Here is an 18,867-nt window from a genome sequence, read left to right as displayed (position 1 = left end):
GGGCTGTGGGAAGCGGGTTCCACTGGCCCCAAAGGCCAGCAGCCCGGCCTGCGCCTGTTGCACAGAGGCCCCCAGCCAGGACGAGCGCTGAGGTGTGGGGGGGGCAGCAAGGAGAGAGGGTGGGAGGGGGCTCCCTGGGCGAGGAGCAGGCTCTGGGCCCCTCAGCGGTCAAGGGCTGGGGAGGGAGCAGGGGATTCTATGCGAAAGGAAGGAGCCCACCCAGCGTGCCCCACGCACTGCCCATCCCCCACACAGCCCAGGTGCAGAGGTGCCGGGCATGCTGAGAGCAAGAGTACAGCCCTCACCATGGACCCCAGGCTCAGAGGCCAGCCCTGGACCCTGAGGATGGAGCCCTGGCCCAACCAGACCCCAGCACTGCCCTGGTCCCTCGGGACAGAGGGCCCCCTGGGTCGGGCCAGTGCCTACACAGCATGGTCAGACCCTGGATCACTGGAGCTACAGCCAGGAGAGCTTCTCGGCCCCTCCCCTCGGATCTCAGGTCCTGAAAGGGTCCATCTCCCCATCCCCGCCGAGTCCCACCACACTTGCCCTTACTGCCTAGAGTTTCCCAAATTCAAGGACAGAGAAGCAGGCTGGGTGGCACCTGGCGGGGTTCCTGCTGAGAACCAGATCTGGCCTCAGAACAGAAAGGGAGAGCCCCCAGGGCAGGGTGGGGGTTCCAGGCTTCAGCTGGCATGTGCCCGTAATCCCAGGGGGGCCCAAAGGCCATCCATCGACAACAAAGGGCACGGAGGTAGCCTGGGGCAGAGGCCTCAGTGAGGCCCACCCTGTGGCCGGACCACAGGGGGCCGCAACAGCCACACAAAGGACCAGGCCTGTTCTAGTTCAAGGAGGCCCAGGGAAGCATTCTGCAAGCTGTTAAATGCTCAGTCTTGGACCTGCTCAGCCCGGCTGGGACCCTCCTGAAGGAGCAGCCTCTTCCATTCCCTCCTTCCAGCCTGCAGCAAGCACCCCCAAGCTCCCCCGGGGGCCCAGCCCTGCGCCTGATGAAGGGTGCAGCAGTGACTCAGCCCCCACCCCGCCCCTGAGGGGCCCTTCGAGGCTGGGAGACAGGCAGAGACCACACAGGGTGTGCCAAGCCAGGTGGAGGCAGCCCAGGGCAGCAAGGCCACCAAGGAGGGGCCCCCACAATCGCCACCTGGAGGGTGAGTCCCAGGCATAGGGGCCATGAGAGGCGGCTGGGAGGGGCCTTGCAGCGCCGGAGCCTGGGGTGAGGGGCACCCAGACAGGGTGGAGGGAGCAGCCAGGCAACACCCAGGGCCATCAGGTCGGGTGCCCTGAGCCAGCAGAAAGGTGCAGAGTAGGGAGGGTGGCTGTGCTGGGTGGGGATTCCTGCGGGCTCGGGGGTCCTGAACCTTGACGTGTCCTGGAGTGTCTGCTCCTCTGTCTCCGGGAAAGGCAGGTGGGGGCAGAGGAAGGAGGCTGGGGGTACCCCAAGGGATCACCGTCGCCGCTGCCCTGATCTCCCAGCTAACACAACCCCTGGGAAGGAGGCCAGGAGCCCACCAGAAAACACTTTCCCACCAGCCCCACCCCCACCCCTGGCTCCCTGCCTCAGCCCCCGGCCCCAGAGAGCTGGGTGACTCAAGACAGTGGCTCGAGACGGGAGACAGAGAGGAGATGGGGTTTTGAGTCCCAGTTCTCGAAGTCAGTCCTCTCTCGTCTGCAGGACCGGTCCCTGTAGGGGCTGCTGTAGGGTTTGTGGGCAGAAGGGTCCCCTGTTGTCCCCGAAGCCCTCGGACCCCGTGAACACGTCCCTCCCACGTTTTGCATCCCTCTGGCCCCAGGACCCTCGGAGGACAGCATGTCCGGTGAACCCAAGAGCCGTGTGAACAACAGGTGCATCTTTTATTCACAAATAAAAGCTGTGGCAAGAGATTATCTACACATTTGTACAAAGGCTTGGACGACCCTAGAAAATGCACAACGGTCAGAAAACTGAGCTCACCCCTGGTCTTCATTTGGCAAGAAGTGCCTTCCGGGGACCCCACCCTGCCCAGGCGCACCCTACCTAGAAAACCATAAAAACATAGATCATTTGTCTTCAAATTCCCACTGCAAATACCTCATTTATAGGCAAAATGATATAAAAATATGAACCTAACAGAATGTTTACAAAACCCTCATTCCCTCATCTTTTATTTGTTTTGTTTTTTGCTTGTGGTTTTGGTAAGAATTCCTGCCGTGGAAGAAGGCGCCACGTGCCTTCAACTCAGCCCTTGGGCACTGCCCTCCCGGTCCTGGGTGAGGGAGGGTCGGCCACCTCTGCCGGAAGACCCCACTGGCTCAATCTGCGGAGAGAACTACACGCGGCCCCAGGGCCCAGAGACCCCTAAGACAGGCCCTGCCAAGAGGAAACACTATAAAGGAAAAGTGATCCTGAACCCTAAGACAGGCCCGGTGAGTCCAGGGCTGTCCTGCTACATGAAACTGCTCGGCTGCTAAAAAAAAAAGGCAAGATCAGCTCAAACAGCTGACTCCACCGCCCCCAGAGCCACAGCCCCACCCAGGCCGCAGCCCCACACACACCGTCTGCTGGTGTCTCAAGTCCTCAGCACCAAATGCAATAAGGAAAGAAGTCCAGTCCAAGGTTAAAGGCACTTGCGTTGCTGCCTGGGAGGCGACAGTCCTCCCGTCTCCTGCACGCTCGCTCTTCCGTCTGGGCCGCTTAGCTGGCCCCTTGCCTCCCCCACACTCCATCACGCCCAAGACCCCCAGTCCTGCACCAGGCCCTCTGCATCCTCGTCCCTCCAACCCCCGCCACATTCTCACTCCATCCCACGTCCTGTCCTCGAGCCCCTGACGTCCCCTCCCCCGTGTCTCGGTGCCCAGCCTCAGACATCCACCTCCTGTAGCCCTGGGGCGGCAGCCGAGGGGGTGACACTGATGTCGAAGCAGGTGACCATCATGACGTGGGCCTTGCACAGGTTCACACACTGCTCCAGGGCAGCCGTGGTGCGCTCCAGGGCCTCCAGGTATTCAGCCGACTCAGGCTCCAGCTCAGGGTCCACCTCGACTGAGGAAGGACCGCAAACAGCTGGTCAGGGCGGGGCCCCCCAGGGCCGAGAAAGTGCTTCTCCCCCTCCCAGCTTCTGGGCCCTTGCCGGGGTAGAGACGAAGTAGCTGGATTGGGGGCGCAGGGTGGGCAAGGGAGCCAGGGCAGGGCGCGGAGTCTGGGGTCCCACAAGCCTGCACCTTCCCCGGGTGGGTGGGGGACTCACACTGCTCCAGCCAGCGGCCAGGCTCCACCATCAGTCGGCCCTGGGTCTCTGCCAGCTCCTCGCACAGCAGCTCGTGCCTCGCGCGCACCTCCCGCAGCCGCTGCTGCCTGCGCTCGGCCAGCCGCAGCTGCGCGCTGATGCCCACCGGGCCCTGGGCGGCAGGGGACAGGCGGGGGTGGGCTTGGGCATGGAGGACAGCTTGCCACCAGGGGCTCCCAGCACCCTTGCCCCCAGCCTCCACCATGAGCCTCCCTCCATCCTCCGGGCCTGGACAGGCGCGCCTGGGAGCCTCAAAGGTGGGCCGGGATAGGATCTGGGCCCCCACAGGTGAGAGGGCACTGTGGTGGGAACCTCCCCACCAGGCACAACTCAGGGGATGACAGCGGCGGCCTCAGGACCCAAGAGCCATCCACTCTCTGCCCAAGGCGCCATCGGCTCAGGGCCAAGAAGGGCCAATTCCTACCTTCTCGGCGTCCTGGGAGGGCTGTGGACAAGAGGGGAAGGTGCAGTTAGCAGGCTGCCCAGCCACAGCCCTGGATCCACCCTGCCCTTCAGGGCCTCCCATCACCAGACAGCTCCAGTCCCCCAGCAGGCTGCCGGCCCTGACCTCAGCCGGGTCCTCCCTGGGGGGAGGACGGTGCCGCTGCAGACGCTCCACGTCATCGATCTCGTACACCTTGATCTCGAAGGGTTCCTTCAGCGAGCCGGGCGGGGGCAGGTCCACCCACTGCCCAGGGAGGCTGGGCTTGCGGCCCAGGGCCGCGGCATCGGGCAGCGGGGCCGGGATCAGCCGTCGCCGCTGCAGACCTGGAACAGAGAGCCGGGCGCTGAGTGAGCAGAAGCTGCACCCCCAGGTCCTATTCCCCGGCCAGGAGCCGCAATCAGAGCCAGGCCAGGGGAAACAGCACAGGGGCCCAACTCAGAAGTGCTCAGCCTGGCGCTGGCTGGGAGCCCTGGCCACCTGTGCCCCGTGGAGCAGACAGCAGGCTCGTCCCTCAGTCCCTGAGCCAGCCACCTCTTGCCTGCAGAGCCACACCAGCCTCCCCGAACAATAGCAGCCTCACAGTCAGCCCTCCAACACCCTAGCTGGTCACACTGTGTCCTAACTCCCCACCGTCCCCTGTTCCCACTGCACCCAAGACAGACCCCTGAGCCAGGCCCACACTGGCACCCCCGCCCACACCTCCCAAGGTCCCCCTCCCTGCTCCTCATGTGGGCCTCCAGCTTTCCCACCCCAGTCCTGATCCCAGGGTGCACCTGCCCCTCCTACACATCAGCCCATGACCAAATCCCCCCAACCACACAGCATGAGAAACAGGCCCACCCTACCCAGGTCCCCAGAGACAAGGGTCCCGGGCATGGTGGCGGGAGCAGCCCTGCAGGGGGCTTCCAGGCACCTGGGCACTAGGCCAGGAGGGCAGCGGGTTTGGTGCCCCCACACCAAGTCCCCTCCTGTGCGGACTCATCCCTGCCAGCCTGCTCTAATGGGGATGGAGACCAGCCTCTGGGGCAGTGTGTTTATAAACTGTAGAGGGCTGAGCACACCTGCACACTGAAAAGCCCAGGCCCGTTTGTGAACCTGTCAAGGGCTGCGTGCATCTGGGGTCCGTGAAGGTCATGCCCAGCTGTGCAGGGTCCCCAGTTCCGGGAGCAGCAGGGGTGTGCCCCACCCACCTGTGGCCCTCTTCTTGGGGGACTTGAGGCTGCGGGCGCGGGCACCCGGGGAGGCAGCCCCACTATCACTCATGGAGTCGGGGGCGGAGGAGGCGCTGCCGGTGGCCTCGCTGTCGCGCATCATGCTCTCGTAGCCGCTGCTGCCGCCGCTGTGGCAGAAGAGGGCAGTGCGGCCCATGGCGGGAGGGAGCTCCCCACTCAGCACGCTGCTGTTGTCACTGCCGTGGCCGCTGCTGTAACGCTGGGGCCGCCGCGGAGCAGTCACCTTGCTGTAAGGAGAGGGCAGAGCCGGGCCCGCGGGCGGCCGCTCCTCGGCCACGTTCACGCCACTGTCGTTGCCACTGTCCGAGTCGGCCGAGCCCCACGAGGGGCCACCTCGGCCGCGGGCTCCACTGGCCGCCAGCTCGTTGACGCGGCTGTGGGCAGCCCGGAGCGCCTGCTTTGTGCCCATGACAGTGCCACGGCTGGCTCTGGCCCCAGCTCCCGGCACCGCCCGGGGGGTGACCCTGGGACCCATCACAGGGCCACCAGCGCTCCTGCCGGCTGCAGGGCCCAGCAGCTTCACCGAAGTACCAGGAGCCCTGGACCCGCCAGCCACTAGGCTGCGGCCCTTGCTTCCACTGGCGGGGGGCTTGGGGACCCCCACAGCCTTGATCGGGCTGCTCCTACAGGCAGAAGCAGGCAAGGGTGTGGGGCTGGTGGGAGGCACACCTAATCTAGGCACAGCCCGGGCCGGCCTCCCGGGGCCTTCCCTGGCCTTGCTGCTGTGCACCAGGCCCTCACACCGCTCTAGAGACCCGTGGGCGGCAGGATGGCTCACCGCCTCTGGCTTGCCAGCCCGGGATTTCAGGCTGGACGTGGCCCTGGGGACTGGAGTGGTCAGTCCGGCCACTGGGCCTGGCATCCCCCTCCCCTCGGAGGAGGGCAGAAGCCCCAGCCCAAACCAGGCCCCCGGCCTGGGGAAGGGCCACGGCCGGGCCACTCTTGTGCTCCAGGCTGGACTTGCGCACAGGCGGGGCGGGGGGGGCCACCCCGCTAGGCTTCAGACAGAGGCCCCCTTTGGGAGCCACACTCTTCCTGCTGCAGGAGGCAGCCTTCGGGCTGGCCAAGCAGGCCACTGCCTCGGCTGGGGCATCCCCAAAGGATGCGGAGGGCGTGGTCACACCCAGCGTGGTGGCCCCCCTCCGCAGCGGTGGGATCTGAGCCACGGCCTCAGGTCTGTGGACTGCTCTGGATAGCTCACAGCCATCCACCACCCTCCGGGCACAAGCTAGCACTGGGGCCGGGCTGGGGGCCCTGCTGGCAGAGGCCAGGTGGAGCGAACCACCTTCGTCCGCCCGGAGCATCCAAGGGTCCTCAAAGAGGCCTCCAGGGCCAGGTGGGCCTGGGGCCAGGCGAGGACAGCCCACACGATCGGCCACTGAGGTAGTTCTCGGTTTCCGGGGAAGGCTGGAGTGGATAGTTTGTGCTGGGGCTGCCCCCCGGGGAGACGCAGCCTGGGGCTCCTGGCCAGGTCGGGTGGGAGCTGCTGCCGCCTGCTCCCCAGGACGAGGACTCGGGGCAGGGGCCGGGCTGCCTGGGCGGCGATGCACTGCAAGCTGGAAGCTGCTGTCCTCCAGGGAGTCCTCCAGGAGCAGGGGGCCTGAGAGCCTCAGGCCCTGCTGACGAGTCAGGGCTGCAGGGGTCTGGGCTGGCCCGCGAGGGAGGGTGTGGCACCAGGCCCAGGCTGTCGGCTGTGCAGACGTCGGCCGTGCTGTCCGGGGACCTGCTGGGGGCCTGGGAGGTTTGGGCGTCGAACTCGTCGTTCATGCTGCTGATGAATGCTGACCGGCCGCGAGCCCGAGGCCAGGGCCCGCAGGGAGCAGTCACTGCCAAAGCTGGCCAGGCTGGCAGGACGCCCGGGGCCAGCAAGGCCCCCCAGGCTCAGCTCCTCCACCAGCGTGAACACCAACTCGTCCTCGCCGTTGAGCTCCACGGGCTGCTGCAGGGTCACCGTGGTGGTCAGCAGGCCCCGCTCCAGGCGGTGGCCGCGTGCTGGTGAGCAGGGGCAGCCCGCCTGCCCGCTCATGCCCACGGGGGGCGTCCGTACCACAGCCTCGGCTCCCCCAGGGTCCTCCAGGGCTCTGCCAGCTTCTGGCTGCCGAGGTGGGGGGGGTGCCGGGCTGGGAAGCGGCCTCCGCCCCCCGGCCCCTGTGGCCTTGTCCGGTGTAGGCAGCTCAGGCCTGGTGCAGTCCTCCCTCTGGTCCCCGCCAGCCCTGGAGGGTTCCGGGCCACCCCGGCGGGCGTCTGAGCCAGGGCTGCTGCGGGGTGTGCTGGCAGCCATCAGGGAGCCCACCGCCTTCCTGGGGGCCACGGCCTCGGGCGGCGAGGGCTTCCTGCTGCCGTGGGCCAGGCTGGCCTGGGCCCTGTCGACTCCGCCCGGGGCTCCCGACGGGCCCTCACTGCCATCGATGCGGCCCAGCAGCCCCTGCAGCTCTGCGAAGGTGCTGCAGCGGAAGTGGTCAGCGTCTGGTGGGCCTTCAGAGGGCCGGTGGTGGCTCAGGGCCGGGATGATGGGCACAAAGTCAGGCGGGCCCTCGTTGTCAGTGAGCTCGCGGTCCGACAGCGCGGTCCCGCCAGGCCCCACATAGATGACTGTGTCGCAGGACTGGTCGCTGCTGGATGAATAGTCAGGGTCGCCGGGCGAGCTAGGGGCCAGGCGGTCAGGGTCTGGGGCCACTGAGCGGGGGTGGAAAGGTCGCAGGTGCGGTGGCCGGCGGGCTTGGCCTTCCTCACAGGAGCTGTCCCCACCCGAGGAGCTGGATGTGTACTGGGGACAGAGGAAGCCCACCTAAGCAGCCAGCTCTGCCCGGCCCGTCTTCCCCTGCGCCACCAGCCACAGACACCACATTCCAGTGAAGGAAGTGACAGTGGCCACCCCCACCACGCCCCACCACACACGGGAACAGCATGAAAGATCTCAGGCACTGAACACAACCTGATCTCAGCAACCAAGGAAGCAGCAAGCTGCCTCTCAGGGAGGGGAAAACGCATGGCGCATAAGCACAAACCCAGGATTCAGACCCAGGGCTGCCGGACCCCTTAAGTCCACTCTCCAGCCCCACTGAGGGCTGTCCCAGGCGTTCCTTGCTGGACCAGGCCTGGGAGGTGTACAGGCCACGGGGGTCCCGCCAGGCGGCCCTGACCATGTCCCCACCCCAGGCCAGGCAGACAAAGACCAGGCATTCACAGCCCCCAGTATGAGCAGGTCCAGCTCTGCTCAGGGCATCCAGGCGACCTTGGTCACAGCCCCTCCACCTCCTCCAGGCAGGGCCACAAGGGTGCAGCCCTGACACCCCAGGGCACTCGGGAAGTCTGACCAGGGCTTGGTACCTGGCATCCAAACCTTGCGAGCAGGGCCTGAGGAAGCCACCCGGAGGGCCCTCCAGGCAGGGAAGAGGCAGGAACTAACCTTGGGAGAGGAAGGTGGAACTAACCTTGACCTTCTTCCTGCGCAGGCGGTGGATGCGGGCTGCCAGCTGCACGGTGCTGAGTGTCTCCGCATGGCTGGCCGGCGCATCAGAGACGTGGGCGATCATGGCAGTGCGGCAGCTGGGGGTGGCCAGGGACTCCTGCAGCAGCATGGTGAGCCTGTGCTCCCTGGGGGCCAGCGGGGCAGGGGGTCAGGGCGGGAGGCTGGGCGAGGGGCTGCTGCAAGACTGGAGGGAGGCAGGCAGGCCCCTTGCTGGACCAAGGCTGTGCCGGAGCCCTGGGGTCAGGTCTGGTACCCACATCTTTCCCCAGCCCCCTGGACGCTGGGACCACCCCACCTCCACCAGCCCCTGGACAGCAAGCCCCTTCGGGTGATGGAGGAACAAAGATTCAAGGGCTCGGGGGGCCACAGACACATTGGGCCGCCCTGACCTGCCCTGAGCTGGTTCCCCGGGCTCTGGTCAGGGCCCACCCATGGGCCCACCACTCACCTGTAGGGCACATGCCTGGCTCCACTGACCAGCGCCAAGATGACACTGCCCAAGGCTGACAAGGACAGACACAGGGGTCCCCCAGGGGCCTCTCCAGCCCTTGCCAGGCACCCCCTCACAGCTGCCCAGGTCGATAAGGTGCAGGCGACTGCGGCCTCCAGACACTGAAACCACAGGGCAGGAGGGTGAAGGCTGGGCCCCGGGCCCAGGACCCTGCCGCAGCCCAGCCCAGCCCTGGCTGCACGCACGCCCGACACCTACTTCCCCCCTTGCCGCACTTCTCCACGCGGTACTGGTAGACGTGCAGCGTGAAGAGCATGTGGGAGCCACACCCGGCGTCCTCGCTGCCACCGGCCCGGCTGGGGCTGCGGGCGGCCAGTGCGGCATCCAGGTAGAAGGCCGCCTTCTCAGCTGTGGGTGCCCGCAGCTCGCTCTGGTTCTGGAGCTGCAGGTGGACAGAGGGGATGATGCCCGAGTGGCTCAGGGCCGAGCCGCAGCCCCCTGCCCGCCTCCCCGAGGCCACCCCTGCAGCCCCCAGCCCGCCAGCACTGCCCGCCGCGTGGTGGCCGTGGTGTCGGCGTACCTGCGCCCCGCAGACAGGGTCCTCCCGCAGGTACACACCCGGAGACTGGGCATCCTGGAGGCTGCCAGAGGCCACCTCGGCCAGCAGGTCCCGCAGGCTCTGGTCCCGGCCGTACACCTCCACGGCCGAGACGCGGACCGAGAAGCGGGTGCCCGTCCTCTCCTTGCGCTCGTCGATGAGCCGGAAGAGCCAGGAGATGGCACAGGGCATGACTGCCCAGGCTCTGGGGTGAGCTGTCCTTCCCGATCATGGTGTAGGACTTGCCTGGGGGCCATGTGGGGTGACGGGCTCAGCATGACATGCCCAGCCAGACCCGGCAGCTGCTTCCCTGGCCCTGCCCAGCCCTCAGGGCCAACCTGGAACCACTGAGACCCCAGGACACTTCTCTGATCCGCTCCGCCACCCACTGTGTTCTAGGTCCACAGGGTTTCAGCTTCCTCTCCAAGAGCCCCCCACCTCAGGTGCCCACCCACCGCCCATATGGGACGTGCCTACACCCCACTGCCCCACCTGGAAATGGCACCCGGTGACTGCAGAGAGGAAGCACTTACCAAGGCTTGTGTGGCCAAAGGAGAAAACGCAGCCATCTGCTCCCCCGACCACAGACTGGAGCACGTCGGCCACTGTCCCCGAGCAGACCTCGGCCTAAGGGGGCCCAGAGTCAGGCAGGCGTCAGGGCCAAGAGGCCACCATCAGGCCACCCACCACGGCTGTCTCATCACACGCAGAGTCAGAGAGTATGTCCACAAGGCAGCCCGGCGGGCACGCAGGACCAAAACTACAGAGATCTCCACGTGTAACAAACGCATGGACAGGACACACACACAGCATGAGCCGGCCGCACAGGGCTGACAGGCACACGCAGCGCCCAGGCGCACACAGACATGCACACACACAGGTCACACTGCCGCCGTGGACACCCCGGGCACAGACCCTGCCGCATGTGGGGTCACTGTGCACACAGGATGCCCGGGGGAGCATGCTGGGTAAAACCACCACCCCTCGGAAAGCTTCCGCAGAGGGTAGGCTCTGAAAACCGGGCGCTTCCCTGGAAAGTTAGCCTGAGAACCAGGCCAGGGACTGAGTGGAGGCACCCCGAGGGCAAGGGAGGCTAGCGAGGAGGGAAACACAGCAGGCCTGCCGGCCTCTGCTCCCAAGCCTCCTGTACCCGGGCCTCCTCTCGGAATCTCCGTCCCCCAACCTGGCGCAAGAAGGGATGCAGGTCTGCCCCTCATCCCATCGTCCAGAGCCGGGAGCCCGGCCCCCGGCCCCTGGCCCCCGGCCCGAGGACACCACCACCCTCACCTGCTCCGAGTCCTGGGGGAAGACGGCATCAAAGGCAAACATCTTGGGAATGGAAGCCGAGCAGGCACGTCGGGGGCCCGAGCTGCCCGGGGTCCCCACGGCAGGGTCATAGAGGGTCACCTGCTTCTTCCGAGGGTCCACCTTCAGGAAGGACGTGGACTCTGCCGAGCGCTGGGCCCCCTGTGCCGGCCAGATCCGCAGCATGACCTTCACCTGGGGAGGCAGGCGGAGCGCACATCTGAGCAGCCGCTAATTACAGGGCAGGAGGAGCCCGCGCGAGCTGGGACAGCGGGCCAGGCCTCAGCACGGGATCTCCACCGCAGGAATGCAGGCACCCGCGCCCCAGCTCCAGGCCAGAGCTCATCCCACATGAGGCCAGTGGGAGGAGAGACTGGCCAGGCGCTGAGCACGTCAGCACAGAACGGGGGGCACAGGAAGGGGGGCAAAACAGGGGAGCAGACCCCAGATGCCCCAGGGGGCAGAGGGACCCCATTGGCCCTCTCGCTGACTCCGATGCAGAGCCAGCATCAAGGGAGCTGAACCCAAAGACTCAGAGCCTTTGAGAGCAGAGTCACCCACACAGACATACCCCAGTTCCCGGGTGGAGCAGCCATCACAGCGACCCCCCACCCCCTGGCTCGAGAAGGGAGGAAATGTGCCCAAGAGAGGTCACCTGTCTTGCCCACGTCACACAGCCTGCAAGTGGGCCTCCTGGAATCCCAAACCCCAAATGTGGGGTTGGGGGAGGGAGAAAAGGAGAGACGGGGCATCAGGACCCCACCCACCCAGAAAGTAAGGCTCGCGCTCTGTCCCTCCCAGCAGGTCCGCCGCTCAGGGCCCCACACCTGCTCCTCTGAGGGTGCCTCCTCCACCCCCGATGAAGGAAAGGGGCTGCCTCAGAGCCAGGGCCTCCCTGCAACCCCCCAGCTCCCGACCACGGACAGCCGGGCTCAGCACATGGTAAGGTGGGCAGGCAGAGGGATGCGTTCCCTCTCCCCCCAGCCCCACCATATCTCTATCCACCCTCATCTCCTCCCGGAAGCCCCTCCCTCCCAGCTCCCAGCCCTAAGCCAGAAGGCTTCAGGGCCCTGAGAGCACCTGGGGAGATGGTGGGGAGACCGAGGCCAGGATGCGGGGTCAAGGCAGAGGAGGGAGGGGGCAGGGCCAGATGGGGCTCGTCCGAGCTCAGGGGCCAGCAGGTGACCATGCAGCCTCAGCTCCTATGTGTCCTCAAAGCACAAGGACAGACAGAAGACCTGCCCGGACCCCCACTCACATTCTTGCCCAGCTCCCTGGGGATGGACCACCAACCCTGATGCCCTCAAGGGAACAGAAGGCTCAGTGGGGAGGGGAGCGAGGAACCGAGACACAAGAGCCCCGTGCAAGCTGCACTACCAGCACCCCAAAACCTGCACGGAGAACCAACACCCCATGCATCTTGCGGACGGCCAAGGGGCCGAGTTCTGACTCGGGTGAGCCACCTTGAGTGAGCACCCCTCCTGGGAGAAGGCGCCAGACTCCGGTTTCTGCAGGAAGACACCACGCTCCACTCTCCGGCGACATCTCCGATTTCTCTACCACAGTGTAAATCAAATTACCAGGCTCATCTCAGAGCCAATATTTTTCACGGATTTAATTGTAAGTGACAGATACATAACGCCAGCAAAATTGGTTTACCGTGGGTAGTTCGCACGAGGCGCCATACTCCCCTTCAGCATGTGGCAAGTTGACGCGCAAAATCGCTCCGAGTAAGGAGCGCACGGTCCTCCGGGGAGACTCGCAAAGAAATACTTTTCTACTGAGCTCCCCCGAACCTGGGCTCCATTAGGCGAGAATCGATTCTTTCATTCCCCGATGACATGAACAAAACTATTTCACTTCCAAACGCGGCTGCCAAGCAGACGAAAATGTGCACTTCTCAGTAATTTTTGGCCACTTTTTTTCCAGCGTGAACTCCTGGCCACTTCAGGAGCCAAATGGGTTCTGCAGATTGGAGAGTGTTCCTCGGAGGAAGAAGCCTCGAGAAGCCACTCTTGCCACCCGCTCTGCTGATGGCTGCGGGACTGGGGACCCACCGCCCAAGGGAGGGGACCTGCCCCGGCCCCACACTGCGCTGCCCACCCTAGCTAAACGCCCGAGTCATTGTCTGCGAGAATCCTTCCATTACCGCGGGGAAATGACAGGGTTTTGCGCTACACGAGCACGTCTAAATGTTCTGATATTGCAAAGCCCCGCTGCATAGCTTTCCAGGGAGGGGAAAAAAGAAAAAACACATTTTGCATAAAAGGGTGGCTTCCACTCCTAGGAGGTGGCCCCCGCTGGAGAGGGGGGAGGGGCTGCGAGGGGGCAGTCTTCTTCAATACCGCAGGATGATGAATTACCTTAAGTGGCACATTAATGTCAGGAATTGAGGGTAATCTAACTTCTTTTCTTTGACAATATTAAATGCCTTTCAGGAGGCATTTCTGACTATGTGATATTCGTGCAGATAACACACAGGGAGCTGGGGAGGGGGCCCTGGGGTGGGCGGTGAGAGGATGGGTGGCCACATGCTCCTTGCCTGGGGAGGGTGGGGGCATCGGGGCGGTGGGGGACCAGGGCAGAGGGGGTGGTCTGCCACTGAGAGGCGGGAGGAGCCCCCACCCTGGAATGCTTGGGCCTGGTCCCAGGGGGAGGTGGTGGAGGCCTACTGGGGCCCCAAGTCACGTAGCAGCTGCAAGAAAGCAGGGGCCTGTGCTGGAAGGGTCCTTAACCCTCCGCCTCCCACCCCTGACCCAACCCAGACGCTTAGAGCCCCTCCCCCACAGCCAGTTCGCTGGACCCAGTTTGCAGGGTCCTCCCTCCGGCCCCTGCACTCCCACACCCACATCCCAGGCAGGGCCCAGATTCCGCATTGCAGCAAGTTCCCAGGGGACCCTGGTGCCATTCAGCTTGTCTGGGGCCACGAGGGTCTCTTTCTCAGGGTCTGGGAGCCCAGGAGGCCCCTTGTAGGGGTAACAGGGGTAGGGAAGGCTTCTTGGAACAGGGAAGCCTGGCCGAGTCACAAAAGTCCAGCAGGCCCCACTGTGAGGAGAGATAAGTCCCAGACAGAGGGGCTGCCCTTCGGGGGGCTGTGCATAAAGGACAGAGCTCAAGCCCAGGCAGGGTACCCTCTGCAAATGCATCAGCCCCTCTCCAGACTAGGAGCAGAAGCCCCCTGGAGGGTATCCTGGGTGGCAGGACAGACTGAGCCCAGGAGAGCATGGAACCCACCCCACCACTCTGCGGGGGGTGAGTCCTCTGGGCGCTGGAGAGGCCGGGCCCAATGCACGGGTGAGCAGCCAGTTCAGGGACCCCCCTAAACCCTGCCACTCTCTGGGAGGCACCTGGGAGGGGCCAGTGGCTGGCAGAGTGGACAGAAGGTCAGGGAAAAGCACTCGGGTGCACACTTAGGGTCGGGGCCCAATCCTCACCCCGGAGCCATGTGGCCCTGGCGACAGGCCAGCCCCTTGGTGCCTCAGTCTCCTCGCCCTCAATGGGCACAGAGCCCCCTCACCAATGTGCTCACACAGATCCGCACACGCAGGACCCTGACCCAGGTGTGGGGTGCAGTTATAAGCAACTCAGACGGGGCCAGCACGGAAATCTGGTCTCAGCACAAGGCCACAAGAGTCAGGGGGCGGCCAGCCTGTTCCCTGACTGAGCAAGGCCCTTCTCCACTCTGGGCCTCAGTTTCCCCATCTGAACCCTGTGGCAGTCTAACTCACTGATCACACGCCCCCCTCTGACTGTGTCAGGCCATGGCTGGGGTCTGCCCAGAACTGAAGGGCCCAGGGGTCCCACCCGTGCCCCCAGCCCCACCCTCCAACAGAGACCAGGCAAAGGGGCTCCTGCAGTCAGATCCCGACCCTTAGTCCCCAGGAGTCCTGGCTGACCCAATCCACACTGAGACCAGCACATGTGCCTGGGACCCCCACCCATGTCTCCACCACAGTCTCCCAGGCTCCCGGCCACCACTGGAGCCGTTAGGTAGGCCTGGGCCTCAATCACCCCACCCGGACCTGGGAGAAGGAAGCAGGGCCCCTCCATCTCTCGATCGCCCTCCCTGCACCTGCTCAGACACCCTCAGCCTCATCCCAGGGTCGCCCCAAGTCAGGGTAGGGCCTACCTTTCCGGCGCTGCTGGGGTTGTCCTTGGTCTTCGAGGCGGCCCTGAGCAGGCAGGGGGGCACGGGGGGCGGCCACAGCTGCAGGACCCCGCTGAAGTCCGTGGGGTAGGTGGAGGCTCCGCGGGAGGTAGGGGGTGGTGGTGGGTGGGGCTTCTTGCGCTTGGAGGCCAGGCTGAGCTTCTGGGCCGCCCTGGGGAGGGGAGGAGCAGGGGGGCGCACTCAGAGAGGTCTTGCCACCTGCCCTCCCCCAAATGCAGCCGTGCAGTCTGCACTTCACTTCCCCCAGCCAAGTAGGGGCACCGGGGGCTGGGGCTGCCACGTCGAGGCCAGGCGACAAGGGGCCCAGGCAGACACCGGACCCCAGGGCTGTGCCCTTCCCTGCACCCTGCACCGAGGACATCCTCCTGCCACCAATGTGCACCTGCCCCATGTCCCCCACCCAGCAGCCAGGGCAGGACAGCACATGCTGAGGTCTGTCTCTCACAGGCTGTGTGACCCAGGCATGGTGACTTAGTCTCTCTGTGCCTCGGTTTCCTCTGACCACCAGAGGCCCTCATGTGCGGCCCTGATGAGCTAATACACTCAAGACACCCAGTGCAGGCCTCCAGCACAGGTGACACTAATGGTTAAGAACACACAGCGGGCCTGGGTCCACACCTGGGCTCTACCCACTGTGCCCAGACTTCAGCCCCTGCCCGACTTCCCAGGTGAAAGGGGCTGGAGTCCAGGGCAGGTGTCAGCTCAGAGCTGGAAGCACCTGCCCACCAGCCAGGGGGGCCCCTCCCACCAGTCGTGCGGCGCCCACTCCCCATTCTCCCAAGCCCCTTGGGCCTCTCTATTTTCTCCTCCTCAACAGAACCTTAAGAGAAGGGCCTGCGCCCTGATAGGGCCGCGCAGCCCCTCAGCCCGCCTCCCACTTGGCAAGAGCTACCGCCGGCGTTTTGCTTAACTCCTCTCATCTTTAATAGGAGTTGTCTTTTAAGAGACCCCAGGGACAGCTTTCCTCCTAGCGAGGTGTCATCATGGAAAATAAAAGTAATCTATGGTGTGGAGCGGACCCTTAAGAGAGCAGTGGCGGCGGCTGGTGTGTGGCCAGCGGGGCGGGGGGCACAGAGAGGGCACAAGGGTCCCATGAGTGGAATCCACAAGCTGCCCAGACCCCTGGGGCCGGGGACCCTAAGCCAGGATCATGGGTCCCCCGGCCACAAGCAGGTGCTACCCTGGTTCCTGCCTGAGCCCACCTGCCTGAGTATTTGTAAACCTGAAACCTCCTTGCTCCCTGGCTCCAGGATCACGCAGCAGGCAGGATGGGGCTGACAGCGTCACCCAGCCACAGGGTGAAAGGTTTGGCCCAGGGAGCTCTGCCGCACCAAGTCGCAGCAAGGCCATCTTAGGGGCCTGGGGAGACCCAGGCTGGGGGCCGGGGGAAGCTGGGGCCGTTTTATCAGAGCCTCAGCTCCTGGGGCTCCCCCGACCCAGCCCACCCCTAGCCTCGGCCTGCTGCCCTGGGTTACATCACAGCTTCCTGCCAACCACCCCCATGGGAAGCAACTACAAGCAGACTTAGAGGACGTCAGAGTCCAGCAGGCAGCCACAACCCCACTGCCCTGCACTGCCCAGGGCTGGAGCCGCCAGGGAGGGCGGAGCGCCTCGGGGATAACCTGGCGGGGCGGGCTGCGGCGGGCACAGCCAGGACAGCCGCTGCCTGTGAAGGTGGAGGAGGTCCTGTGGACGCTCCCACTTCTACGCGGTGCAGTGGTGCTGCTCCCAGCACTCGGAGAAGGACAGCGCACCAGGGCTGGTGTGCCTGCAGAGCGCCGGCCGGGCCCTCAGGGCGACCGGACAGTCAGCAGACAGCCATGGCCGAGGCGTGCCCCGCCCGGGGGGCTCCCTGCCCACCCCCCCCCCCAGGCCGGGCGGGGGTTGAGGGGGTGAGGGGGTGAGGGGCCTGGCCCACCACCCCAAGGCTCAAGAGGACTCAGAGGCCGAGAGGACCTGTGGCCAAAGGAGGAGGAGTTGGGGGGGGGGGGCCAGGGGACGCCAGGCTGCAGAAGCCACAGTCAGGGGGTCACACACGCAGCCGCGGACAGCTCTACAGCCTCCATGGCCCTCCCAGGGGCCAGTTTCCAGCACAGTCCTCACCCCGTCCTCCCGTCACCTTCAGGGCCCCAGCAGCGGAGTATGGGGAGGTGTCCTTCCCCCCGGACACGCCCAGGTCTAGCCTGGGCAGGAGCTGGGACCAGAGCCCCTGAGGTCCCGCCAACCCAGGAGGCTGGAATGCTGCTGGCCATGGTCTGACCTAACTCAGGGCGACCCCGCCTCCCTTCCTGGCCCAGGTTCAGCCCCTGTGGGACCCAGAGCTGAGAAGCTGCGCCCGGCCTGCCCAGCCCTCCAGGTCCCTGTGCTCACAGGCCTGCCTCGCGGCATGACTCAAAGGCCCCAGGACAGTGCTCTGTCCTTTGATGAAATCCAGGCCCTCCACCACCAGGACAAGCCCATCAGCCACCCGCTACTGCAGCTCAGCTCACACCGCCTGCAGGGGCGCTCCAGGCCAGCCCGCCCTGAAGGGCCCCAGCCTTCTGGGAGCACAGACCTGGTTTCTGAGCAGTGGGGATGGGGAGGAAGTGACACCAGGCTTCACAGAGGCTCAGAGAACACACTGGCACCACACTCAGGACCACAGACGCCCACTGCATTGTTGGGGAGCTGGCGGGGGGGGGTGTCAAGGCGGGACCTGCAGGGGGAGTGTGGGAGAATCTGAGTGCTCCGGCTCTGAAGGGAAGACTTGAAGAAGCAGGCACTTCACCTGCACACACAGCTCTCCTCACGCTCCGTGAACATCTCCCCTGGGAAGCCCGCCCCGATGCCCCCACGCGGGGCTTCCCCAGACCCTGTGCCTCCTGCTACCACAGGAACCACTCCCTGTCCTGAGACACAGGTTTACAAGGCTGTGCCCCCACCGGGTGGGGGCTCCAGAGGGCAGACGTTTGCCAAGCCCAGGCCCAGGACACAGGGGCACTCAGGAGGAGGCCGTGAGCGAGTGAGTGAGTGACCGCGCTCCCCTACCGGCCGCTCCCTGTCCTCCCAGGGGCCTCTCCCCGGGCTCACTGGCCCTGGTCACTGATTCACAGAAACAGAAAGGGAAATATTTGCCATTTTACAAAGAAAAACGGCCTTTTCCAAACAAGATGGTCATTTCACAGGCCGTTGGCCTTGATGGTAAGGCCCTTAATTACCCCGAGGAGACACACAGGCCCGTTTGGATGTGTTGGGGGGTCAGTTACACCAACCCAGGGTTTCCTAACTGGGCGGCGATGAGGCTGGTGGACTGGGCCACAAGCCACACCCCCATCCCCACCCTGAGGAGCTGTAACCCCCAGGCCCTGAGAGCCCCCAGGATCTGCCCATCAGGGTCCAGAAGGCAGGGCTGCTAAGGAGGCCTAGACCCCCAAGGCCAAGGCCCAAGGTCCCAGCAGCCCTGACCCTTGACCCTTGCCCCCTGCCATGGCCAGCATTTTCCACATCACCAGGGAACAGGCTATGCGGCTTCCTCGGCCCCACCCTGCCAGGGAGGGCCCCCTCTCCACAGAGCCCCCCTATCCATGTGCCTCTGGGCAGCACCCACTGTGGTTCTGGGCCTCTGCTGGGTGCCTGGCATCAGGGCAGATGGGGGGCAGGGGATCCACAGAGGCTGCAATGCAGCGGGCAGGTGGGGGGTGCCCACGAGTGCAGGGGGGTATCCTGGCACCCAAAGGAAACCCCAGCACTCCCCCGACCCTGTGCCTGCCGAGGAGACCCTCAACATTCCTCCGACACCATGCAGATTCAGGGGTCCAGGAGGTGACCCCCCCGCAAAGAAACGCCCAGAAGGGCAGGCAGGAGAGCGAGCTAATGCAGGCATCTGGGGGAGGGGAGAGGAGAGACTACAGAGACAGGAAGGACAGGGGAGTGGGA

The 18,867-nt window shown here is 65.3% G+C and overlaps 1 protein-coding gene across 1 annotated transcript in view; it reads right to left on the bottom strand.

Annotated features, from left to right (window-relative positions):
* Nucleotides 1-1,845: 1,845 nt before the first annotated feature.
* Nucleotides 1,846-18,867, bottom strand: part of KIF26A (kinesin family member 26A) — a 40,073-nt gene continuing 23,051 nt past the window's right edge. Inside the window, 17 exon segments of the mRNA XM_032482801.1 lie at nt 1,846-3,037; nt 3,243-3,393; nt 3,706-3,726; nt 3,850-4,049; nt 4,917-5,787; nt 5,789-6,457; nt 6,459-6,734; nt 6,736-7,725; nt 8,393-8,555; nt 8,879-8,979; nt 8,981-9,042; nt 9,140-9,323; nt 9,462-9,674; nt 9,676-9,725; nt 10,013-10,106; nt 10,767-10,979; nt 14,914-15,103. Of these exon segments, the coding sequence (XP_032338692.1) occupies nt 2,856-3,037; nt 3,243-3,393; nt 3,706-3,726; nt 3,850-4,049; nt 4,917-5,787; nt 5,789-6,457; nt 6,459-6,734; nt 6,736-7,725; nt 8,393-8,555; nt 8,879-8,979; nt 8,981-9,042; nt 9,140-9,323; nt 9,462-9,674; nt 9,676-9,725; nt 10,013-10,106; nt 10,767-10,979; nt 14,914-15,103 (4,630 nt within the window). The 3' untranslated portion in view covers nt 1,846-2,855.

Source organism: Camelus ferus, chromosome 6 (assembly GCF_009834535.1).
Source record: "Camelus ferus isolate YT-003-E chromosome 6, BCGSAC_Cfer_1.0, whole genome shotgun sequence".
NCBI classification, from domain to species: Eukaryota; Metazoa; Chordata; class Mammalia; order Artiodactyla; family Camelidae; genus Camelus; species Camelus ferus.
This window is presented reverse-complemented; position numbering and strand designations above follow the sequence as displayed.